This window comes from Gymnogyps californianus, chromosome 2, assembly GCF_018139145.2.
Source record: "Gymnogyps californianus isolate 813 chromosome 2, ASM1813914v2, whole genome shotgun sequence".
In the NCBI taxonomy this organism is placed as follows: Eukaryota; Metazoa; Chordata; class Aves; order Accipitriformes; family Cathartidae; genus Gymnogyps; species Gymnogyps californianus.
In genome coordinates this window covers 83,891,728-83,918,345 of record NC_059472.1, presented here as the reverse complement: position 1 = coordinate 83,918,345, position 26,618 = coordinate 83,891,728, and the positions used below count along the sequence as shown (strand labels likewise).

At 37.5% G+C, this 26,618-nt stretch overlaps 1 protein-coding gene across 3 annotated transcripts in view; it reads left to right on the top strand.

Moving 5' to 3' along the window:
* Positions 1-26,618, top strand: part of CDH18 (cadherin 18) — a 195,126-nt gene that overhangs the window by 46,962 nt on the left and 121,546 nt on the right. For all 3 annotated transcript variants that reach the window (XM_050891432.1, XM_050891430.1, XM_050891431.1), the window contains exon 3: positions 145-264. In XM_050891432.1, the coding sequence (XP_050747389.1) occupies positions 145-264 (120 nt within the window). The remainder of the gene's footprint in view (positions 1-144; positions 265-26,618) is intronic.

The following is a 26,618-nucleotide window of genomic DNA, read 5'->3' as shown; positions in this document are numbered from 1 at the left end:
AATAACATACAGAGAAAATGTTATTAATATCTCAATTGTAGAACGTGAGGACTGTAGAGGTTTCAAAAATGCATCTAAAAATGTTTATATTTGCCAGAAAATTATATTTATTATCAATTAACTTTTGTTTTCCTGTGTATACAGGTACGTCTGTTCTACAGGTGACAGCCACAGATGCAGATGACCCTACATATGGAAACAGCGCCAGAGTAGTGTACAGTATTCTTCAGGGACAGCCATATTTCTCTGTTGACCCTAAGACAGGTGGGTATTTCATATTTCTGTTAGTGTGATTTGGCTAATACGTTAACTAAGTCTGGTAGATGAAATCCAATGTACCCAACGCAGGTGGATGGGATATTTTTTTTTTTTTATAGTTCCTATTATATCCTACTTCTTGCTGTAACACTATGAAATTTAGGAGTTGCTATGTTTTGCTGACTACTAAAATGAGCCTGCTGTGTACAGAATTAATTCTGCATCATGCCATGATGTGAGCCGTTCAGCCAAACTGGAATAGCAATAGCGCTATTTCATCTTTTCAAGCCTCTGTTTAGGAAGTGACTCAAGTGTGCCTAATACATCATGATTTTAAATGCTTTGTTTTGCCTGAAGGATAGGCTTAGAAAGATTATTGAATGTGTGTTTCAACACATATACCATAATAAATTAATATTATTCTTGTATTTATAAAACTGCAGTATTGCCATTTCACTGCAAATTTATTCTATGATTCAAGAAGTAGAATGAACTGAAATAGTTATGCTTAAACTCTATGCATCGCCCTCTCCTTTTTTCCACAAAGTGTAAGTAACGTATAATGAATCCAAATTAGTTTCTTTAAAGAGAGAAGAAATCTCTTTTGGGGATGGGGGTTGTTACTAGTTTTGAATTTTCTGAAGAGCATTATCTTAAATATTAATATGTTGATATATTTTTAGTATGCATTTATAGACCTTAATAATGAGGAAATATAATTTAAGAAGGTACTTCTTTCATCTGAATTTTGTAACTCTTTTTCCCTATCTATATCAAAGCTTTAACACTGAGGGGAAAAAATGAAATATGGTGATCCCTACACTTAACTGTAGGGAAGAATAATGATTTTTAAAATGTGCTGAAGTTAAATAAGTATAGTGTAAATAGTTTTCATTATAATGTTTTTACATTTAAGTGTCTTTGCTTGTGTATGTTAATCTGTGTGGAACTAGGAGGTGTACGCTTGCTTCATTACAAGAGAAGTGTATCTGTACCATCTCAGCTAGCTTTGAGGTTAGGCCTGAGTAGGAGGCTGGACTCGATGACCCCCAGAGGTCTCTCTCAACCTAAATTATTCTATAAATTTGTGAGCTCATGTTAGAAAGGCCTAAGAGTGCAAAGCCTGACAGGATCATGTTGGAGGACTATATAAAGTGCTGGGAGGCAAACCTGGTGCAGGCCTGTTCACACGTACTGTGTTTCGGGAACGACTGCTGGCACACACCTTACCCAGCCATGTGTGAGTAGTCTGGCAGAGTACGGGCTGGCATAGGCTAAAACCACTTTGGGGTACATGTTAACAACTAAGAGGTATGGAAAATCAGTGGTTCAGTGCTCAAGCTCTCTCTGCCCTTGTTTTACTTAGAAATACAACCCTGGTGTACATTTCTACTTCTGTTTTGGCACTCTAAGGCAATGGCCTATATTCTTTATTTTTATAATGGTGTGGAACTTGTAGTCTGGAGCTGCTATTCAGTCAGTGAAGAATCATAATGGATGTTCTCAGTATCAGGTCTGTATCACAAAAGAAAATAGTATTGTTATATCGCTGTTTGTATGTTATAAAGAAAGCAGATGGGAGTGTATTTTCACTCCTCAAGCCTCAGGCTTTGACAAGGATTTAATAACACTTTATGAACTTAAACTGTTTTTAATATGTGTCTAGAATATGAAAATGATTCTGATACCTTAGTCTATTAAAATGGCAAAATAATAAATACCTTATGAGGTAAGTAGACAGTGAAACAGTGAAAAAACTGGAGAAAGCTTTTTGATTTGATAAGTTGTCTTTTTTATAATTGCAGAATAGCAGTTAATTTAATTTGGCATGATATAATAGGAAGAATTAGAATATTGGAAATGATGGGAAAGTCTTGAAGAATAGAGTGTTTCGCTATGAAATTTCACTTTGAATTTCTGGGTTTTAAGACTCATTTTCTAAAAACATCACTCTTCTGAATTTGCAAGCATTTCTGTGACCTATTTTTCCTAAGGCTTCAATTGTTCAATTCCATCTTAATTATATTTTATCTGGAAGTTTTCTGAATTTACACTGACATGCACAAACTTCCTTTACAAGAAAGAAGGGCCAAAACAGGGAAAAAGAAAGAAAGGTCCCAACATTCATGACTGAATGTAATGTTTGTGAAGCCTAAGAATCTTTTATGGTAATCAGTAAAGCTTCTTGGAGCTATCAGATGCAGACATCAAGCTGTTCATAGCTCTAGTGTGAATACTCATCTTAAGAAGTCTTCTGCTTCTAGCTTAGCGCTGCCTAAACTTGGTTTTAAACAACTTACTATCTGAAGACTTTAAAGTTATGGATTTTTAGGAGCTTAGTTTAGAATAGTTTAAATAGGATTTTAGCACTCATACATCTAAAATATAATAATGGGCCAGCACCAAATGACAAACTTTGAAGTAAAAAAAGCTGTGTTCTTGGCAGAACAACATCTTTGTTAGCTCATCTGATAAAAGGCTCATCTCCACACACCCAAAAGAGGGCAGAAGTGCAGTGCTGGGAGAGTAACCTCCCCACTCTAATTAGAGACTCAAGCCTGGGCTCCTCCCAAGGCTGTCCCAGGAGAGCCTCAGCCGCATGGGCTGGGGCTGAAACCCATCATGAGGAGTCAACAGGAGATGCTCCCCTGATCACCCTTCAGACTGAGGGAGCTACTGCCTACAGGGGTATGGGACACATTATGGGATGCAGGGAAGAGCTTTATGGTATTGTGCTAGACTTATTCTTGGATGTTTAGAGGAAGGACTGTAGGCAGGGAAAGCGAGGGATTGAGATGGATTAGGGAGGAAAAAGCAAGGGAAAATAGAGGGATAAGGAGATAAAAGGGGCCAGTCGTGTGTAAACAGGCTCTTGCTCAGCACCATTGTCTGGTCATGCCCTGCGCTTGATCAGCACAGTCTGTCTTCTATCTTATTATGCTCCATTTCTAACTGTTTTCCTGAGGAAAGGGGCGCTCTATCTGTATGCATGTGTGCGTGGAGATTTAAGTGCCAGCAACTGGAGCTGGACCATGGGTCAGAGGGGCCCGTGTGTCTGTGGTGCCAGCAAACTGGAGAGTGCAGAGGTGTGTGCGTATTGCATGTGTGCATATGTCAGTGTGGGATCACTACCAAGTCTCAGGCTGGAGTAGCCAGCAAGTCGGATGAGTGGCTTGAGTGCCGCGTATCCATGTGGCCAAAAGTCTGGGCCAGATACTGGAGAGTTTTTGGAGAATGCATATTCCAAATTATAGTCTGATTGTAAGCCCTCTCTATCAAGTGACCCAGAAGAAGAACAATTTTAAATGGGGCCCTGAGCAACAACAAGCCTTTGAACAGAGTAAACGGGAGATAGTTCATGCAGTAGCCCTTGGGCCAGTCCGGGCAGGACCAGATGTTAAACATGTGCTCTACATTGCAGCTGGGAAGAATGGCCCTACCTGGAGTTTCTGGCAGAAAGCACCCGGGGAGACCCGAGGTCGACCTCTGAGTCAGCTGTTGGAGGGCCAAGAGGTCCAGACCAGACTGCAGTGACTGTATGGTCTGTGGGTTGACTGAGAAGACGCTTGTTTGGATCTGTGTGTCTGTGCATGAGGCAAGGGGAGACCAGGGAGCCAGGAGCCAGCTCCTGGATAGCCTGGGTGCCAAAGCCAGCTACTGGGGGCTCATAATGTATATGTGGGGGTATCATTGGCACTGAGGGTCCAGGGCCAATTACTGGATATGCTTAGTGTGTAAAGCCCATTACTGGGGGATCCATAGTGTGCTGGGGTGAGTGGGAATGTGTGAGTGTGTCCAGGATTAAAAGGGGGTCTGTACCTGCAGCTGGAGGGGAGCTGCGCACCTCGGACTTGTATGTCTGGGTGCCAGCAAGTGTGAAGACTGGGGATCCAGGTGCCAGCTACTGGATAGACTGAGTGTCTAAGGCAAGTTACAGGAGGGATCCATGTTAAGTACTATAAACCATCCTTCCTCCTGCTCAGCTGGAGAAGGATGAGGCTGTTTGTGCCATTTGTGTTTGAATGCTGAGTGTTTCTATCTGTGTCACCTGCTGCATGTATGCGTTGCATCAGTGTATGTGCCTCTTGGGAACACACTCTGCCTCACTACTGCTTCTAAATCATGGATTAAAAACAGGGAGCTACAGCAACCTCATCTCCATCAGGCTAACAGATGTGGCAACTCCCAAGAATCTTTAGTTTTTCAATTGGGTGGCTCTAGGGCCTGTGTTTTGTTTTGTTTTGTTTTTCTACTGGAAGGAAGAATTGTAAACTGTGTGTAGAAATTTGCTGCAACTATGTTGTTATGACTGAATGTCAGTACTACTGTCCTTGCATAACATAAAGTATAAGATTTTTCAAAATCCTTTGAATTTGAATGGCTTTCTAGGAAGTGTTTTGTATTTGTGTTTATTAATTACTTTTAGTAATTAGCTATGGGATGTAATAGTAATTAGCCATGTAATTAGTAATTAGCTGTGACAGCTTGCACTGGTTCCTGTTTGCTTTCCTCCCCAACTGCAGCAAAATATTCTGCTGAATTTTTATAAATAAGTATGTATTAATAATGCTGATAAAAGAGAGAGTAGTAGTCATTGTTTAGATCCTAGGTATATTTGCAAAGATTATGTGTATAGGATTTTATGATTTTTTTAAAAATCAAAATATTCAGGGAACCCCAGAAAACATGAGTCGCTTATCATTTTAGATTACCATTAAAAAAGTTAAATTATTAGTGAAGAGTAGAGTAAATAATTTATTAATATACTTAGTATTTTAACACGCTTCCCCATTCCTCCCCCCCCCCGAACTTTGAATATCTTTTGAAATGCCCAAATTATACATGAAAACTTTTCCTGGGAGTTTGAGTTAGAAATTTAATACCCCACCTTTCCCAAACCATGAGGTCTTTTGATCCATGAACTTGATGTAGGATCTATCCCTGCTTATTCTTTCCTTATGTCAAGTGTGGTTCATCAACAGCAACAGTCAACATTTGACTGGTAACCCAACCCCAGAAGCTCATTTTTTTCCTGAGGAAACCTCAAATTAGGCTGTGTGCTTTTTCTAGCAACTATAGCAGACCACTTTCAGTTGCCACATGCTTTGGGAATGAAAGTGAAACCCATAGTCCAATTCTACTGCTTACATAGTAAACCCGTATCTGGAGGATGTTAGCTACACACAGCTCTTCCCAGATGCATCAGTCTTTCTGAACAGAAGATACAGAGTGAATTAATCTGTGGGGCATTTGTCCTTTCAAATCAGCAGTCCTGGTTGTAACTGTGATGAAATAAGAGATATAACCTTCATTCATTACAGTTTTGAGTTGAAATGTAGACATTGGTGGGATGGGAGAGAAACACATTTATCATTGAATTGAATGACTGTGAAAAAAACATTAGATATTTATATTTCTTTGTATTTATAATGATCTGCTGTTACAGCAGTAACATTACAAAGATCTTAATCATGTATCAGCTTGTTTGGGTTTTTGTTTACTTGAAGATATTAAATAGTAAAGAAAGTTGTATGCCTGTTTATGAAAGAACGTCACTGTAAATTAGTACAGACTAATTATGAAGTGTGAGAAGAGTACCAACCTCCTTCTGCTTTCTGTCTTCACGATAATATGAACAATGGCTTCAAGCATCCCTATAAGAAGTGACCTGTTCGCTAATTCTCTAATTTGGTTCCTGACTGACAGCAGAATACAAATAATAAACATAGTCAATGGCTGAATAGATGCTTCCAAATATAGAGATGTGCCTCATAAACACCAAATGAGCAACCCCTGAAGTTCAAGACTTTTGCCCTCATCTGTAACTATTATTCTTATCCTTTTCTACGGCCATAGTTCATACAGGAATGGCAGATTTTGTGGCATTATAATATGTGATAGTGTAATTTTAAAGTTGCATGTGTATTCCTCTGCAAAAGAAGAAAAAAATATTGTTTATCAAGTTATTCACAGATTTGATACTGCTAAATAAATACTAATACTTTAAAAAAATCATTAATGAAATCTATTAAAATGAAGTTCTTTTAATACTGAGGTAATAATTATGGGTTTAATGGATTAAGGTCTATCTCATTTCCTTATTTTAGAGAAAATAACTTAAATTGGCATAAAGAGGAATTGCATAGACTTTCCAGTACAAAAAGGAAGAGCACCCTTTGCATGCTTTAGTAGAACAATCTGTCGTGGTATCCCAGATAAGAATCTGCTGCGCTAATTGGAGTAATGATAAGGTATTTCATGACCCTATGTCTCTGCCGTACATAGGAAATCATACTAGTTAGTAAAATAATTTCAGAAATCAAATTTCGCCACTTAGTTGAATGAGCATCCTTATTTTTTAGATTAAGAATTCTTATTTTTTTTAGTTGAAACATCTTTCTTAGTGACATCTGTTTAAAATAAACATGTTTACTGGGGTTAATGATCCCCTGCTGATATGCAGGTTGGTTCATATTAGAGTGCTAACTGAAACTGGAGAGTCCTGTGTTTAACTATCTCTTTGCTTTGTGCTGGGAGGCTCCAATATAATTTTAATGACCTTACAGTGCTATAGAAATATCTTGCATAAATTGAATGCTTCTACTCTAAAGGAATACTTTATGACATCCCCCTAACTCTACAACTAAGACACCACAGCTGATGCCCAGGTTCCTGTAGTGGTCTTAAAGTAAACTTAACCTCCTCTATCACAGTTTTTACACATGGGCTCTTAAACTGTTATTATTCAATAATTAAACCTTTTAAAAACAGTAAGGGCGATTGCATTAATCATAAAATTTTGTTAATGGCACATTCTGTTTGGGTTAGGTAAGGAAATATCTGTGGTGAACCTTCAAAATCTCACTTGCACTTGTGTTGCAGACCATTTATTTATAGCTATTAGTAAAAACTCCAACTTAATTATATGTGATTGGTTTTTACTTAGTATCAAGATGAGGTCACAGTGAAGAATCAGTCTGAAATTGAGTTATTTTTATTAGTGATACATCTTGCTAACAGTGTGTAGGATTAAAATCAATTTATTTTGTGCATGGGTACTGTAATTTTATCTTGAAGTTGTAAGAACTGTATTCCATATTTAGGTTTTCATATGTTTATTTTCCCTCAAGGAATTTCTGAAATGTTGTAACAGAAATTACATCTCTAGCGTATATCATTGTCAAAGTCTACAGTTTGTTATCAAGAGAACCACTAGAAATTCAGACTCAAAATTTGGAAGAGTCTTACCTCGTTCTTCTAATTCTGCCAGGTACTGTACAATGCACTCCTCCATTCCTTAAGGAACAAAAATATGTGCTCCATCTAAAAATACTGTCATGAACACTTGTTTGAGAGTGTCATCTGCCAACTCTCAGCTAAGAGTAATGTAAATATTGTAATGTCCTTTGCTTTCAATTTTAGGTAAATATTGGATTTTCTACCCCTACAGTTTTCACACTTTTAAGATAAACTCTGAACAATGGACTCAATTCTCACAGTTTTCTTGTGTGTTCAAAATATTGATATACTATTACAGTTTTCCCTAGAGTTATTCAAAGGATAACTCAGGCCATCAGGCGGATGGGCAGAGAGATATGAGCAGCTGAACTATCCACTGTTTCTTTTAGTTTTCTAAGGGCTCTGTTTTGGTACAGTTGAAGATTTTATGAGGGCATTGGTACAACTGAAACCTTTTTGTTTAGGCCTTGTTTTCCACTAGCATGGAAACTGCACAGAAGCATCCTTGCTAATCAAAAGTGTACAAAGAGGAGGGGCAGAATGGTGTGCTGCAGATGTGTAATGAGGGTAATACCAAAGCAGCAGCACTGCTTCAGAGCAAAGGTCTGTACAACCTAGTTCAGTGTTTCTTATAGTGACTGGTATTTGCTGGGTCGTCCTCATGCCTGTGTATCCTGATGCAGTTTTTGCCATCCACCCCCAGAAGATTTTGTGGTCTGCCTGCTGGAGCAGGGCTTTGAGGAGCACAAGATGGATTGATCACTCGTTAGGACTACTGTTCTGGCACTGTACCTTCTTTGCTGGTTACCTACCACCACTCTCTCTTCCAGCATCAATCATATAGTTAAAACGGGCAGGCATAGGAGGTAGAAAAGCAAGGGCCGAAAGATTGCCTGATGTTCTGACCTTTGTTTTTCCTCTCCTATGGGGTGGACCATGTGTATTGGAGATTGATTTCAGAAATAGGGAAGAAACTATTCCTTGGTTGTTCTGCTTTTGCTTGTTTCTGTGTTTACTATTCCTTCATCATCTGGTGTTGTGAACAACTACTACGGACAATCTGTGTTATCCAGCCACAAGTTATCCTCTCAAAAAAAAAAAAAAAAAAAAAAAGCACATGCTTCTGTAACCACTAATTGGCAATTGGCCAAGTTGGGCAATATTAACATCTTGGCTTCCTAACCAGGACCACTGCAATATGGTAACTGCATTGCTTTTGTTGGTAGACACCCCCTTTTTTTTCTTTTTTTTTTTTTTTTTAAACCTTTCATCTGTAAATATACAGGTATATTTTTACACTTACAACATAATGCCTGGTTATTGTGAGCTAACCCCAATAGGCAGCTAAGCCCCACACAGCCACTCACTCACTCCCCCACAATAGGATGGGGGAGAGAATGGGAGGCATAAAAGTAGAAAACTTATGGGTTGAGTTAAAGACAGTTTAATAGCAAAAGCAAAAGCTGTGTGCACAAGGAAAGCAAAATAAGGAATTAATTCACTACTTCCCATCAGCAGGCAGATGTTCAGCAATCTCCAGGAAAGCAGGGCTCTATCATGTGTAATGGCTGCTTGGGAAGACAAGTGCTCTAACTCCGAACAGTCACCCTTCTGCCTTCTTCCCCAGCTTTTATTGCTGAGTGTGATGTTGTATGATGTGGGATGTCCCTTTGGTCAGTTGGGGTCAACTGTCCCAGCTGTGTCCCCTCCCAACTTCTTGTGCACCCCCAGCCTACTCGCTGGCGGGGCAATGTGGGAAGCAGAAAAGGCTTTGACACTGTGTAAGCACTGCTCAGCAATGGCTAGAACATCCCTGTGTTATCAACACTGTTTTGGTCACAAATCCAAAACTTAGCACCATTATGAGCTGCTATGAAGAAAATTAACTCTATCCCAGCCAAGACCAGTACACTGGTGAAGCACTGTGTTTATTTGTTCAACCAGATTTGAAGTCCTGATGTGAAAACAGTGAGACATACATGATCATGTAGTCAGGATTCTGTTGCCGCATCCTTTCCAGTCTTTCTCTTAGGTGCAAAATTGCTATCTGCTCACCTTTGCCAGGCTTTGCTTTTACCTTCTACGGGACATTGGAAAAGGTTCCTAATGTTAATGTTTATTAAGCTTGGTTTTCCATACTTCTAGACATTGCCATCTTTTCAGATGTACTGGGGATAGTAAAGAGCTTGCTGTTTTTTGAAGGTCTAAAATACTGTGCTGTATCTATTACAAAAGTTAAAGATCTTGGTGTGAGAAAAGCATTCCATTGCAAGTTACTGTAAAATGTCTGTTTTTCCAGAATAGAATTACTTCTATGAACAGGTGTTTCTCTCTGTGTCTTTGAACTTTTCACAAGGGATATATGAACCATTAATTGTAAGTTCTCTGTTTTTAGACAAGGAAGCCTAATGTTCCATCCAAACAAAGCATGGAAATTGCATGTGTGATAAAATGTGTTTAACTTCAGGGAAAGGGAATTAATAAGATTTTACCCTAAAGCCGCAAATACATTACTGTAATTTTTAGCTCAACTGGGATGAGAGCCAGGACACTGACTCAGAAGATTAATACACTAGACTCTTTAAAGACTCTGCCCCGAAGGACCAGTCCACATGTTAGCAATACTTTTACAGATCAGTCTTTATTGTTGTGGAATTAAGCAGTGACTTTATTGCCTTTAATTGTGCTAACAGGTGTCCTTTTTCTAGACAATAGGTTATTATTGGCATCTCTAGTTCTACAAGAAAGAATTACTAGGACATTGAATCTTCTTTTTTTTTTTTTTCCCCCTTAAATTTTTGGCTGGGGGATTGAAATGAAGATATAGAGCAAAGCATTAAGTTGAACTTTGTAGAGGTGCCCTAATTCATACACAGCTCTGCTTCTTGATCCACATTTCCCTGTTCCAATTTCATTTTCCCTTTCACAAGCTGTTGTGGGTATTGGTATTGTTGAGGATAATAATTTCAGAAATGCAGTTAAAGGGTGGCAATGAAACTTTGCAGTGGCAATGAAAATGAAAGGGAGCAATACTGAGGTACTATTCCAGGAGCTATGTTATCTGCTAGTTTGGTAATGCTACGATGCCTGCTTATGGTTGGAGACACACTGGTTATATATTTATTAAATGGCTTAACTCCTTGTGTCTCTATTTTATGAGTGTTTTACAAATATATTGTGTTAATAATGCTATTGCTTTAATAATAAGTTTGAGTAAGTTCACATTTTTGCCTTTCATATTTTGAGAAATTACGTTTAATTCACACTGGAGGCAGGGAAAAGACCAGTAGTGATAGACTTGTGAAAAGGAAATGAGGCATATAGAATTGATTGAGGATACTGTTTCCTTTACTGGTTGCATATAAACAGAGATTTTTATAATGCACACAAATCCTGTGATTTAAAAACATAGATACTCTCAGAATTAATGCATGATCTACATTAGATCAATAAATCCATGCATCTGGTTTCCCATCAGTCTTCATCGTTTAGAACAATGCATACGTTTTCAGTTACAATCTGAGTAAATGTGGCTGATAACGTCTTGTCTTGTAATAAACCATACAGAACAACAAACCTAGTACGGTGATTCTGCTTTTCCAAAGATATGTATAAAGACAATTCTTCTCAAGGAATATTGTCCAGCAAAAACGATTCAACTGCAGTTGAGATACCTCCTAAGAAAAACTGAACAAAAGCTTTCTAAAATTAACACAAGCTCCGTGTCTATTGACCTTCTACTTAAAAAACAAACAAGCACAAGGTATTTACAAACCAATTTTACACCAGTTTTAAGATATGATAACAACAAAGATGACATTTGGGGAACCTCTATAATTCAGTTCTTATCTGAATAGGAAAGGAAAAACAAACTACCTCCAGAAACCACCAACAAACCTGTGATCTGTCCAGGAAATTTGACCTTTACCAGCTGTATGTCAGCATTTGTCCTCCCTTTGATATTTGACTTCGCAGCCTTCCCACCGTCACTGCCTGTGTGAACGGGGAGCACAAAGCCTGACAATAAGGTTTCCTGGTTTCCCTTAGGTGGTGTCCATCTTTTCTGAACTTGCCCCAGAGTGTGTTTTCCTTTCCTTGCTGACTTTGTCAAGCCCAAGAGCAGAAGCAGAAGCAGTGCAGTGGGCTTTGTCTGGTCTTTAAGACTGCAGATAGGCTCTGATCAAATGCAATAACCAGCAAATTTACCTCGTGTCTTTGTAACTGTCTTTATGATTTGCCAGCATATTTGTAAATTTAAAATTTAGGAGATACTATAACCAGACTTCCTGAGACTCTGTAACTTCACTTCCAGGAGAAGACACTGTTCAATACTAGTTTCTTCTTACTTATCTTTGCTTACACATGTATTCTGTGACTTAAGTGGTGAATGATAGTAGGAGTTAGGTCTTTTTTTCTGAGGGTCAGATTAATCAGCATTTGTCTACCACCATATCTAGAACTGGAATGTTTACATGACAAAAGCACACAGATAAGTTATCAAATCAAAGGCTCTGTCTTTATTTGCTCTTTCCAAATTTCCATGTAGACTTGCTATTCTGCTTGTCAGGGTCTGGAGTCCAGTAACAGGACCCCCCCACCCTGGCTGGGGCCCAGGACCCCGTGTCAGCCCCCTGGGGCACCCCCCACCCTGCCCACGGCTCAGGACCCAATGTCAGACCCCCAGGACCGTCAGCCTTTGCCCCAGTGATGCTGCAGCAGAGCCGGTCTCCAGCTCCCCACAGCCCTGCCCTGCCCAGCCATGGGCCCCACCGAGCCGGGTCCCCTTCCCCAGGGAGGTGCCTGGTGCCTGGGAATGGGGCTGCCCCAGTGCTCCAGGCTGCCCTGGTGCCCCCAGCTGCCCTGCTCCTGGCTGGGGGTGCGACAGGCCCTGGCTGTCAGGCCCTGCCATCACCCACCCAGGGAGCCCCTGGCACCTGGCCCCAGGGAGCTGCCAGCCCCTGCAGTGCCCTGACAGTGTTGCAAGTGGTGTTGTCAACAAAGGTCTGTAAGATGGATATTTTTCTTCACATTTTTAAACCTATGAGTGAAACCCTTCCCGCAGGCAAAAAAAGATTTTCAAATTCCCAGCCAGTACATACCTTATGCAATATTTTAAACATTAAATAAAGCCTCTGTCATTGGAAATTGTCACAGTAGATGAGGGAGAAGAGGAGCTCTGTTTGCTGCCCATTGCAGAGGAGGGCAGCCCAGTCTGCAGTCTTTAATTTAGGTGCCCAAGGAAGTCTTCTGTTTTCTTTTCACATAGTTTTGTCTTGTTTTTATCTTGGTACACATTTCAGGATTAAAGCATGAAATTTTTTATAATATTTGTGGTCATGATTACAATATTAAAATATTCTAAAGATGCTGTTCCTCTTACTTTTTCCTTAGCTGGTCCATAAAATTCTCAGTATTTCTGTTACATAGTATTTTGAGAGTATGCCTAAGATGTTTGCAAAGAAAAATTCAACTCCATCTGTAACATTGGGGAAGCTGTAAGAGTAAAAACCTTCCTGGAATTTAGTTGAGCACTTGCAGTCCCTGAAGCAGATACAGCCATCACGGGAGCAGTCCTAAGGGAAGAGGGTAGATTAAATGAGGTTTTGCTCTCTCTCAAACTGTTCTTTCAAGAAATACATTTTAGATCAATAGATTACATCTAAAAGTGTTCGGGCAGAAAATGCAACAATTCCCTATATATCTAACCACCATGCGAGTTAGGCTTCACTTTACTTGAATGGAAGATGAAAATAAAATGAGGGACTTATCTGCTAAGGCTGTTTCTTCCTGAGAAATCTCTCCTTATGATGAGATTTTCTCTAGTTTTTTGTCTTCAACATAAAATGGCAAGGACTGGTAACACAATGCAGGTCCTTTCACTTGAATACATTTCCCAAGTCTTGGCTTTAATCCATTTGTAATCAGTTCTGATAAAAAGTTACTATCATAGTGAAATGGATTAATCATCTGAGCCATAATGTTCTGTAAAAGTAACTGAATCACTGGAAGAACATACGAGTATGTTTAGTTGTCTAATCCTTTGCATTTATTTAAATACAGTACCCTTCTGTGTTGTAGAGAGGAAGCCTCCATTTTCAAAGTGGATGTCTTTATGGTAAATATCTACCTTCCTTTGTACTTTGGAAGAAAAGAAAAGCTGCTTTAAATTAGGAAAAGCAGACAAAACTCATCCTGTTGTTTTTTTACAGAACTTTGTACTCACATATAATGGCCCTTCTGGATATTTCTTATAAGCCTCTGTTTTATTAAATAGATTAGATTTGGTTCAGTTGTGATACTATCTCCAAGGGATTCTCCATGGTGACAATTGCATCTTCTGATTCTGAAAAAAATGACATAAAGTACTATATAATTTTTTTGGAAACGACTCCAAAAATTTTGCTTCTAACCCAAATTTGTGTAGTGTAGCATGTTCTGCAAGAGTTTCAGAATGCTCTGGTAAAACAACAGTTGCAAGGTATACTGAGATAATAAAAATAATACAATGCATTACAAAATGCTATAAGGTGTATCCACAAATTATTTTGTGTAATCGCTGCCGTGACAAATGATTAATTATAGATATATAAATTGCTAATGTAAAAATCTCATCTGTATACTATCACAAAAGATGAAAGAAGGTAACAAATTATTGGAAAAACACAATTTTTTCTGAATGTGGTAGACTACTGTTACACTGCACTATTGTTAATAATTTTAACATAGTTATACATTAAAGTACAGAAAACATTAATTTCATATTAAACATGTAGATTTGTTTACTTTATTCTGAGGCACCATATCCTTGTTCAGCTAATATCGTATTAACTCAGAAAAGTAAGAGCAAGTGCAATGTCATATGAAGTACCTGTGTAGTACAATTGAATTTGGCTTGTGTAATTGTTTTTAAAATACCGTTTCTTGACATAACTTTTGGATATTCATCATTCTTGTAAATTCTGTTTTTCCACTTCTCTTCCCATAGAACTTTCTTTTTCCCTGGTAGTATTTCCATGATAAAGATCTTGCAAGTGGATTTTTTTAAATCTGGACTGCTGAAACAAATGAAACAAATGTACATAAAATCAACATCTGATAATTTTAAAAACTTTTGAAACATCCGTTTCAGGAGTTGCTTCTTTTCAGAGAAGAGCAGATGCAAAATGAAATCTGAACAAAATGCAAATTTAAACATAGATGATTAGGCTGTGACTTTTTGCATGGCTTGAAGAGAGTGTGATACGTTTTTGCCATCCATGTGCTTCTCTCAGGATGTATTGTTCTTTAAAGATACGAGGAACAATTAATGTCTTGTTTCTCATAAAAGTGGCCTCCAGGGACAGTAATTTTTCACTGGCTTATATGTTGGATAGCCATTACCACCTATCTTCTGTTGAAACAAATACTGAAATAAATGGAATTGATTGCATTTGTCTTGATCAGCTAACCATACAAGAGGTGAAAGACCCACAGATATCTTTCATTTGAACGTGGTTTAATCTGACTTTGCAGGAATTTTGTCCTCCTTTGAATAGAGACTCCCTGGCAAGACTTTAGGAACACTCTAACCTCCATGAACCTTAGTTGTGGAGTATCTGCTGCATTCACCGAGCATGGCATTAGGCTGCTTGTCAAAATCGAGTAAGATTTTTTTCTTCTTGATTCATTTTCAATTAATAATACAACTAACAGCTGTTGCCAGATGACAGCCACAATGTTGCTGTGTTTTTAATATTTTCTTCTTTTGTCTCTGAAGATCCTTTCTTTCTGACAGGAGTTCTCAAGGTGAATTTCAAGGCCTTGAAATTAAAAAAGATTCATGTAGCTGCTGACACATATTTCTAGGCAGAAGCAGAATAACAAATCAAAATGAAATGTCCTTTACATTTTCTCTCAAGTCAGCTATTTTACTTAAAAGATCCTAAATTATTAGTGAAAATTTCATTTTTACTAGGGCTGTACCACATGGGAAGACTATAAGAAATAATAGGTAAAAAAGGAGCAGTGCTTTTAAACTCATGTTAGGTGCTCGGATTTTTTTAATCATCTACCTCACCTTTTCACTACATTGCTATCTATTTTTATCTGTAGTTAAGAATTTTGCACCATTTGTTGTATGACAAATAACTCCTCCCTGTAAAACATAGGAATTGAAGTACTCATTGGTGCAAACATGTAGAGGAAAATATTTTTTTATTACAGGAGTTAGGACTCGGAAGAATATCCAGCCAGATGGTTTTTTGATACTTGCAGCTTTTGTGGTACTTTTAAAAGCCAGCCCATGATGTTGGCTGTGCTGCAAGCTGCCTGTGGCTCAAGAGGATATTGGAGCACCTGCCTCTGTAGTGCCATAGTTAGCTCAATTCATTTTATACCTGGGGCCTTCTCCAGGGCTTGCTCAATTTACTTCTGCAGAAGGACACTCCAGCATATTCTAACCTGCCAGTGTCCCCTGCCTGCATACGTGCTTCCTGTTCTCAGGAGCAAGCAGGGGCTGAGGGCAGCTGTGCCATGTCGAGCATTGCTGGGACTCGTGAAGGGAGCAGCCAGCCTTTGAACTGGTGTTCCCTGCGGCTGTGGGCTGCTGCGGACATGCTCTGCTCACAGACCCTGCCTGGTACATAGTGAACAGAAGAACAGAAAAGGGCTTTGTTGGCATTTCTCTTTTTGACTAATCAAAGTGCAAAGAGGCAGACATGTTTGGTGATCTTAAAGGTCTTTTCCAACCTAAATGATTCTGTGATTCTGTGTTAGCATTTCCTTGTGCTCGCCAGTTTCTTATAACACGGACACTGAAACACTCATACGTCAAATGGCAGGGAAGTCTGTCTGAGGATCACCAGTCCTCATATGCATGGCAAAAAGGGTCTCCTATCTGGAGGCAATCATCGTGGTGCCTGTGCGACATTGTAATGTCATCTGGTTTCATAGGAAGCGCTTCTGATCTTCCACTCCAAATCAGTTTCATATAGATTTAATTTTACAAGCATAGCAATATATATATAATTGTGTTACTGTTCTGAGAGAATGGCTTAGTGGACCGTAGTAGACCATAGTGCAATCCAGAATATAATATGATGGCATTGCTACTTTTTCATTGCCCAGTGATGGGCTACTTCAGTGACTTAGAGAAATACAAGTCAGTTTCAGAAAATCTGATTAAACTTTGTTCATTTCAAAGAGATTTACTATTCAGTGAAATTTGTATTAAGCTTCTGAAGTCTAACCTTTCAGTACTGAATCAGCAATTATTAAGACAACAGCACAGGATCCAACTGTACTTTATTGTCTTTATGTGAGGTTTGTTTTCTTTGTTTCAGGGTGTCTTATTTTTCCCGTTAGAAAGACCAACAGATAGAAAAAAAATCAAGTCTATTTGAAGTAGAAAGGAATTTAAAAAAAGATCTGTATTTTTTTTCCAATCTCTTTTAAAATATCACATGATAACATATTTAAAGGGTCATTATGGAGTGTTTTTTATTATCCTTATAGATTTAACTGAAAATAACTGATTAGTGCTGAGGATACTTTGAATAACTGTCTTACAAGAAATGGTGAAAAATGACATCTTTATTGTTTTTCTGAATCAAGATGAAATTACCAGTAATGTGTTTAGTAGGTATAAAGTTTCAATTAGGAAATAATGAAATGAGGCACCTCTGATTCAACATTAAACCTCTGATTTGCAATAATCGCTGTTCAAATTGGTAATCACAATGTTTTTCAGATAGTTTAGTGTAAGTTAAGGGATTCTTGTCTAATGGAAAAGTGAGGAGGAAGAACTTTTCCTGTTCAACTGCCTACCCCCCGCCCAACAAAAAACACACAAACCCCCTTGTGTATGAGGAAACTGCATTTATCTTTGAAAAACAATTTCTAGTGAAAATTTTCAACCAAACTCATATTTTATCTTTTGAATATATTGTTTTTGCTACTTGTCAGTTTAGACAATCCATTCCCATATATATTGATAGTTTATGTTTCATGATTCAGTAATTGTTTATGAAGTAGTATGCAATAATCTTATTTTGCTATTCTGCTTGTTGGAAATGTGGGTGTAGTATTGAGGACACAACATAAGAAGTAACGTTGAAAGTTAGAAATTGCAATTGGCAGGTGGTAGGTTAGACTGCTGATAACTCTGCATTAATTATGTAGAGCACAAATTCTGCTAACTGGAAGAAAATACTAGCTTTCAGAAGTTTGGGGTGTTTTAATATATTCTCGGCAGAGCTGACAGCAATGCCTATAGTTAAGGTTGAGTAATAGTTTCCATTATAAGGCATATAGACTTCGCTAGATTTTACTATTTAAGCTGAAACGATCTATTATGTAAGTGTTGTTATGTCTGGTGATCATGATAGTTCAGCAAAAGCAGTTTGTAAGAATGTGACCAGTGAAGGAAATTATTTTTTTAGTACTATTTTTTGCATTTTGTAACCATTTCTGGTTTGAAGTGAGAGTGTGGCAATTGGGAGGAAGATATTCCTGGAGCTAAAAAGACAGATTTTGTTTTCATAGTAAGATTACATGAAGGTTTGAGCCTCTGAAGAACCACCATTTGCACATGTCCAAAAGCACTTTTAAAAAGATTGTCACTGAATTTTCTGAGTGGGCTCCAGCCATGTTAAATGGGCTATATAAATGGCTAAGCCATCGTGCTGAAGCTGTATAAGGGAGTTTACAACAGTACAGTAATTGTTGTCACTTTTTTGACCAGGAACAAGGAAATGGTGAGTCCCAGTTTTAGTTTTTTACAGACATTTAGTAATTTTGAGCTCCAGAGCCTTACTGTTGAGCAGATCTACAAAAGGCTATTCTTGGAAGCCTTTATGAATGACATGACTGAGAAACTGCAGTAGGTCAGCTCTGGAAATCTTGAAGATAAATCTAAGCAATTGACAAACTCTGCCCAGTATGATCAAAGCCTAAGATGCTCAACGGATCTCTCCTGCCACTGTCAAAGAGAAAAAAAATGGGAAGAACACTATTTTAGAATCATACAATCATAGAATCGTTTAGATTGGAAAAGACCTTTAAGGTCATCGAGTCCAACCATTAACCTAACACTGCCAAGTCCACCACTAAACCATGTCCCTAAGCGCCACATCTACTCACCTTTTAAATACCTCCAGGGATGGTGACTCAGCCACTTCCCTGGGCAGCCTGTTCCAGTGCTTGACAACTCTTTCAGTGAAGAATTTTTTTCTAATAGCCAATGTAAACCTCCCGTGGCACAACTTGAAGCCATTTCCTCTTGTCCTATCACTTGTTACTTGAGAGAAGAGACCGACACCCACTTCGCTACAACCTCCTTTCAGGTAGTTGTGGAGAGCAATAAGGTCTCCCCTCAGCCTCCTTTTCTCCAGGCTAAACAACCCAGTTCCCTCAGCCGCTCCTCATAAGACTTGTGCTCTAGACCCTTCACCAGCTTCTCTGCTCTTCTTTGGATGCACTTCAGCACCTCAATGTCTTTCTTGTAGTGAGAGGCCCAAAACTGAACACAGTATTCGAGGTGCGGCCTCACCACTGTCGAGTACAGGGGGACGATCACTTCCCTAGTCCTGCTGGTCACACTATTTCTGATACAAGCCAGGATGCTATTGGCCTTCTTGGCCACCTGGGCACACTGCCAGCTCATATTCAGCCAGCTGTCAACCAATATCCCCAGGTCCTTTTCTGCCAGGCAGCCTTCCAGCCACTCTTCCCCAAGCCCGTAGCATTGCCTGGGGTTGTTGTGACCCAAGTGCAGGACCCAGCACTTAGCCTTGTTGAACCTCATACAATTGGCCTTGGCCCATCTATCCAGCCTGTCCAGATCCCTCTGTAGACCCTTCCTACCTTCAAGCAGATCAACTCTCCCACCCAACTTGGTGTCATCTGCAAACTTACTGAGGGTGCACTTGATCCCCTCGTCCAGATCATTGATAAAGATATTAAGCAGCAACGGCCCCAATACTGAGCCCTGGGGAACACCACTTGTGACCAGCCACCAACTGGATTTAACTCCATTCACCACAACTCTTTGGGCCCAGCCATTCAGACAGTTTTTACCCAGCAAAGAGTATGCCCTTCCAACCCATGAGCAGCCAGTTTCTCCAGGAGAATGCTGTGGGAAGTGGTGTCAAAGGCTTTACTAAAGTCCAGGTGAACAACATCCACAGCCTTTCCCTCATCCTCTAAGCTGGTTACCTTGTCATAGAAGGAGATCAGGTTAGTCAAGCAGGATCTGCCTTTCATAAACCCATGCTGATGGGGCCTTATCACCTGGTTGTCCTAAACTGCTTAGATCACTTCTTTTTATTTTTTGTAAATAATATCAAAATCGAAACTATTATTTAACTAGCTTTTACTAGTGTCTTCTATAGTAATACAACAGATAGATCAAAAGTGGAAGTCTGTGGAAAAACTAGCTATTTCCATATAACACTTTATAAGTCTATAAACTTATGTCTGCAAGTCTGTATTACATGCTCTTCATCGGCACACGATGAACTTTTGAATCACATTACACACTGCTTCCCCTGTCTTCATATTCCTGGAAAGATGAGGTGCAGTTGTCATTGCATGCCAGCAAAACAAGGTAAATGATGCTCATGCCGAAATAGAAACTGTTCTTTCTGCAGTGTCTTGATTTTGAAAGTATTTCTACCATGTAAAAGAATGCATTTTTTATCTGCAGTTAAACGAAAATAACAGTTACCTCTGTGTATCTGAACTGGAGCTGCATTTAAGCATTCAAGAAAATTACTCTTTTTTTCAGTGTCAAAAAGAATGCTGCACTTATGAAGACGCACAGGACAATCTCATATAGAGATTTAAGATCCTTTATACTAGGATCTTAAAACTTCTAAAGAAATGTTTTGGTTTATAAAAAGAAATTTGCACTATATATGAAGAATAAATGCTCGAATTACTGGTATATTGTAATATCTTGGATCCTAGTTTCAGTTAACTTTCCTGTTTATAGCTCTAGTCGTTCTGTGCAATACAATATAATGTGATTATAATATCCACTATGAAATCTCTATCTGGAGCTACTCTCTCGAATGAGATTGTGTGTTTACAGTTATACTCAGCATGATAGCATAAATCAACAAATACATTAAAAAATAGCTCTGATTATTAGTAATACACAATCACTGTTCATGACTTTCATAGTCCAGACCTATTTGAACTGGTAGATGTAGTTTATTCAGTTTTGTTATTGTTTGTGTATATTAATTTCAGTAACTCCAAGATAAAGCCCTGATCTTGTAAACAGTTGTATGGCTGCTTAGTTTTAATACTAGCCTGTGTTTACATTGGCTAATGCCCTAATGTATAGGAAACGGATTAAGATAATGGAACTGGATTATTTTAGCTGTTGCGATCTGGAGTGTAACACGTGCACTCCTGCACTTCATACACATACACCATCTTGATGTCTTTCCAGGAAAAGGAGAAAAATATTTTCTTGTACATTAGATTTAGAATTTTCTGCCTTCTTCATTACAAATAGGAGATGCAACGCTATGCGTGGGTTTATAAAATTAAGAAGCCATGAGGTACAGAAGCATGCACAAGCTATTTGAAAAGGATGGAACATTGAATATTACCAGTAACAGATTGACCATATTAAGGAGTAAAAAGGGGTTTGGGCAAATAGGAAGGTAGGAAAAACAACTAATGTACTTTTTGAGAAAGTTAGGAAGCTATTATTTTCAGGATTGCAAGAACAAAAACTATTTTGAAAGTGACATTGAAGAAGAATTATCTTGGGGTTGGATATGAATTGTGTATATTTCAGGTGTCTGCATTTAAAAATGGGATTTTAAGAAACTGTGAAAGAAAGTATTGCATTCGTCTAGGCAAGACAAAATGAAATCATGAATGAAGATCTTAGCTGAAGTAGAATTGAAGTATTTCATTATAATAGCTATAATTTGTCGGTCTGTGAGGCTAGAGACATTCCCTTAGGACTGTATTTAGGTAAGCAATACTTTTCTTTGAAATTTACATTATCTCTCCATCTCTCCCTCTTTTTTTTTTTTTTTTTTTTTTTAAACCACGTACCTTTACAAAAATCTTGCCTGTCAGATCTGGTACAAAAGAAAAAAGTCACTGGAACCAAAAATTTTGTTGCCCCTGTTTCTGGGTTTCCTCACTTAGGGGCATGAAGTGGGCTGTGGGTCATACCAAATGTTCTGGTATCTTATTTTCTGACATACTCTTATTCTCTGATAATTGGAAGTACATTTAATATATAGCCAAAATCCAGGCACTCCTTTTTCATTACTACTGTGTGAATGGACACTGTTGTGTTGGTTGTGTAACATGGGTTGGCCCATGAAATCATCCATCATTTTAATGCAGACACTTACCTTATGCATTATTGTTAACAATTCCAGTACATTTTTTGTTGAGCAAGTTATATAAATTCTCCCCTTTTCTGTTATTAATAATTCAAATATTACATCTCCAGAATTGGTCTTAGTTGGACATGACATTCATCTATAATGTCTCTTTGGTGATGAACACTTACATACTTTTCACATCTCAGAAGGTCATGAAATGTTTCAGTATGGTTGGATGATACAGTAAATTACATAAATGATATTGTAACCAGGTAGAGATTTCATCTGACATTTTAAAAACACACTGATTATTGATTTCTTGGAAAATGTGTTTGCACATCATCATTCTCACTTACTATCAATCTTGTGGTTTTTTGTGTCAAGTACAAAATGGTTTTATTATTCTTGCACTAAAAATAGTTGAATTGGTTTCCTTTTCACATGGACAAATAGGAAAGAAACCCACACTACCAATAAAGCCAATGGAGTCATGCTAATATATCATAAGCAGAGTCTGACTATTCTGATTTTACAATATTTGCTCTTAATTACTCATGGTACATATGTTCCAGTAAATCCTTGTGTCAGCTATCATCTTTATCGTTCACAATTTATGTTAATAGTAGGTCATTTCACCTTAGGACTCTTCTTAATGAGACTGGTGAATGTCTGGTGGTCTTATAAATCTCATGAGACCAATGAAAAACAATTAACAACTTGGATTTTCAGGGCGGTTTGTAGTTTAATATGGAGATACATGTGCCTTTAGCTTGCCACTTCGTTAATTCTTATCTCACTAATGTAAAGAAGTAAATGTTGTTGTGTTTAAACTTTTGCCAAATTATCTTTACATAATAGAGGATACATTTGGTATTGATACCTGTAACATGATGAAAATCTGCCCCTCTGCTGTGAAGCACTTTGTTCCTCAGTGATTTTGCCTACTATCTTTGCATGTTGATGAAGAAACCTCATTATTTTGGGATGTGCATACAGGGCAGGGGGCAAGAGGGGGATGTCATACTGACAAAACTCTAGCTTATGTGTTAAATAGTAAGTATTGCACCAGTACAAATCAGAGCCAAATCAGACCTTTTCTCTCAGCCATGAACTCACCTCACCTTTGAAATCCTATGCAAATACCAAATACAGAATTGTGGCTACAGATGTTTTCCAGAGAACTGCTCTTTCTCCCGCTGTTGGAGAGTGGAATAGCACTTACTTTTTTTTTTTTTTTTTTTTAATTATTTTCCTCTTTAGTGTAGCAGATGCAGATTCAAATGTTTGTGTATATAGATGAATCCAAGTACAGGAGGTGATTGGATCAGTGCCTCTGTAGCTCTTTGCTATTCCAGATGACATTACTGCAGTATTACAGCTTGGAAAATCCACAGATCTTCCGAAAAATGCAGGTGCTCTCCTGTATGACCCTTTCATGGTCATAATCTGTAAACCATTCAAAGGCAGGGTTTTGTTTGCTTGCTTAGCATGTGGTGTTTGTGTATTAAAAATGAAGTTATATTCAGGTGTTCTGTAGAAATGCATGGGGAAAAATAAGTTTAAAATGTTACTTACGTAGACATTGATGACAATTTAGTACTTAAGACTTTCTTGGGAATTGCCATTTGAAGTGAAATTAGAGTTGAGAATAAAATGTCACTGCTTTTTTGGGGGAAAAGACTTGTAGTTTTGTTTTTCTTTCCCCCACCCCCACCCCCCCAAAAAAAAGTTAGTCCTTAATGATTTGGAGGCGAAATTACTTCTTTTAAAGTACTATCCTTTTATATATTTCTATGGATGTCATCTGGCCACCAGGTTGTAGTGGTTCAGAATATCAGTTCAGGTTCCCATAGATGTGTTAGAATACTCTGCTGCCTCCCCAGTGATTAGATGAATGGATGCATGCATAGTTTAGATTATTCTTTTCTTAACTAAGGTTTTTCTACCTTTTTTTCTTGCAATGCTAGTGGGAAATGTGCTTATGTGGCTCTAAATGAAGTTTACACTTTATTCTTAAATAGATAATAGAGTGTATATACTGAAATATATTCAATATATATGTATATACATAGAGAGAGTAAAGCTATGATGGAAAGATAATGTTAACTTTAAGAAATAATGTTTGAAGTAAAACTTTCCTTTTGACATAGAATATTTGCATTTTCAGTTCTCCTAAGGTCAGTTTTGGCTCCCAGACTCACTGTAGTGAAAATAACATTAATATCAAGAAAAATAAGTTACATAGTGGTACACAGTTGTTTAATTTGTCCTTCCATTGAAATCACTGGAACTCTTGAATAATTTAAAGTAAAATTATTGTAGTTTAACTATTAAGTGATGCGGAAAATAATGTAGAAAAGAAGCTGACTGAAAGTTTTTGTGCTGTTATAGTTGTTGGCCTGACTACTTTGTCAACAGCAATCGAATATTATTTGTTCTATCTTTGATTTAGTTACTTTTTTGCTTAATTTTGAAAAATATCAGTTGCAATTAATTCTAAAGGAAGGAATTAAATACTTTTTTTCACTTGAATAGATTGTGTGCCTCTGTTTAGCTCCTCAGAATTATATCAGTAGAGAGTGTAGTCATCAGTGAAACCACAAGACATTGCAGCTGATCTTGAAAAGGATTAGTTCTTTCAATGTTGATAATTTAGCATTAAGGGAATCATTTCTTTATTTTGTTTGATTGCTAGATTAGGTGGGGAAAGGATGGAAGACATTCATGTCAAACTGATTGTTTTTTTTTTCAATAGCATCCTTCAGTGAAGACCAAACTGAAAAAAACCCCAAAAAACCCCATCAAATATTTTTGTTCAATCATTTGTTCGGAGCAAGTGAAAACAAATATGTAATTTTGGTGCATTCATAATGATAAAGTTGAGAAAATGAAGACTAGATTTACAAAGCTGCTAATAGAAAGATGCTGATTTCATCATCCATTTTATCTAATAGGCAATTATGTAGGAGATGTAGTTTGATATTTTCCATTGGTTGCGGTGTTTAAGCCTATACTTCCTACATGAAGAATGCCGTAGATATGGATAGATTATTATAGTTGAACTGCACTTTCTGTTTAAAAAAAATGGAAGCAACGATGATTGTTTTGGTCAGGAATGAAGGAAAAATTTCTGCAGTGGAATATTTTGGTTTAGATACCTTCAGAAAGAAAATGTTTAACTCCGTTTGAAATGAATTTTTCTAACAGTTTGTTTACTACAGTTTATTTACTGTTTAAATTGATGTACCAGGATGAAGAAGCACAGCATTTTAAGGTTTCTCAACTTAAAGGTCTTTAATTTTTCATTTTTTTTTTAAATCTAAACTGTGTTATTTTCCTTTGCACCAGGTTTTGGCTGAATGTTCCTATATACCCATGTCCCAGTCTCTCCTTCTGACACTCTTTTCTTTTGCTTATATAATTAAATCCTCAGTGAAGCAGAGACTAAATGTAGTCTACTTTTCTTTCTTGGTGTTTCAACTTTCTGCATGAGAGTTTTTTTCCACTCCCCAATGACTCAGGGAGTGTCCCATGCAAAGTAGAACAGTTTTAACAGGAACAAATACTCTGTAATCAGTGACTGGAATATACCCATGAGAGGTGGAATCCCCAGCTCAGATTTCTTTTCTGCATTGGTTTTAGCCGAGGCTCACTTCTTCTCAGGTAACCATCCTCATCGAGCATTACTGTGAATCTATTTCTGATTTGTTATCGGCTCCCATCCTAATACTAATTAATTAATTAAATTCATAAATAATTTTATATTGAAGGGAAAAGGTATTGGTTTTTCCCCTGTTAATAAGCTCTCCTCTGAAAAGGAGATTTGTGGCATTTATAAGCACATATGCTGTTATACTTGCCTTCTGCCTTTTTCAGACAGTCTCTATTTTGGATGAAACGTCAGTCATTTGCATTATTTGGTGTTTCATATAATCATATCTCTTTTGTATTATACCAGCATGAGGCTTGCTGTCACCTCAGAGAATATTTAAAAATCTCTCAGAATGTGTTTTCATATACTATGTGCATACAAACACGTGTAACCTATATACAAATGAACAAATATAGCACCTTTAGTTGTGTATTGTGGCATTAAAACTAGTGACCTCACCAAACTAAATCTGCTATTTCTATCAATTTTGTTTTCTGCTTTATCTGTCCATTTGGATAATTTTTTCTCATTAGCTATTCTTCTGTTATACTTCATTTGCTGTTGGTGTTTACAATCCCTTCTCACTTATGCAAAATGACAGTCAAAACATGCGAAAATTTACAAAACATGCAAAATTACTTATTACTATTGTTGTCATTTTTACTGAGCTCATTCAGGGGAAATTAAGCGATATATTATCTTAGAGAAATCTTCGGGATCCAATTTTTTTTTTATCTAATAATGCTTATTGATAGTATTGTGCTTGTTCCAGATGTTTATTTAATGATACTGTAAAAAAAAAAATCATAGGCACATTGAGGTAAAAATGAGGAAGAAAAAGTTTGAGCAGTGATTCCTAGAAGAAAAAAAATTGAAGGCTACAGTAAACTACCCTGGAAAAAATTAAGTACTAGAAATTGATGTTGGCTTTCTTGACATTAATTCAAATTTATGACAATATGTCTTGAAGCAAAATTTAATGCAATTTTTACATTTCTCCTGCATTTCTTACAGGTAATTACAGGCATCTGTATTTGTTCAAACACTTCATGAACACTATTGCTTCTTATTGTCAAAGCGTTGGTATATTTCCATGCTAAAAACTGAGAAATTGTTATTATCTTTGATATATT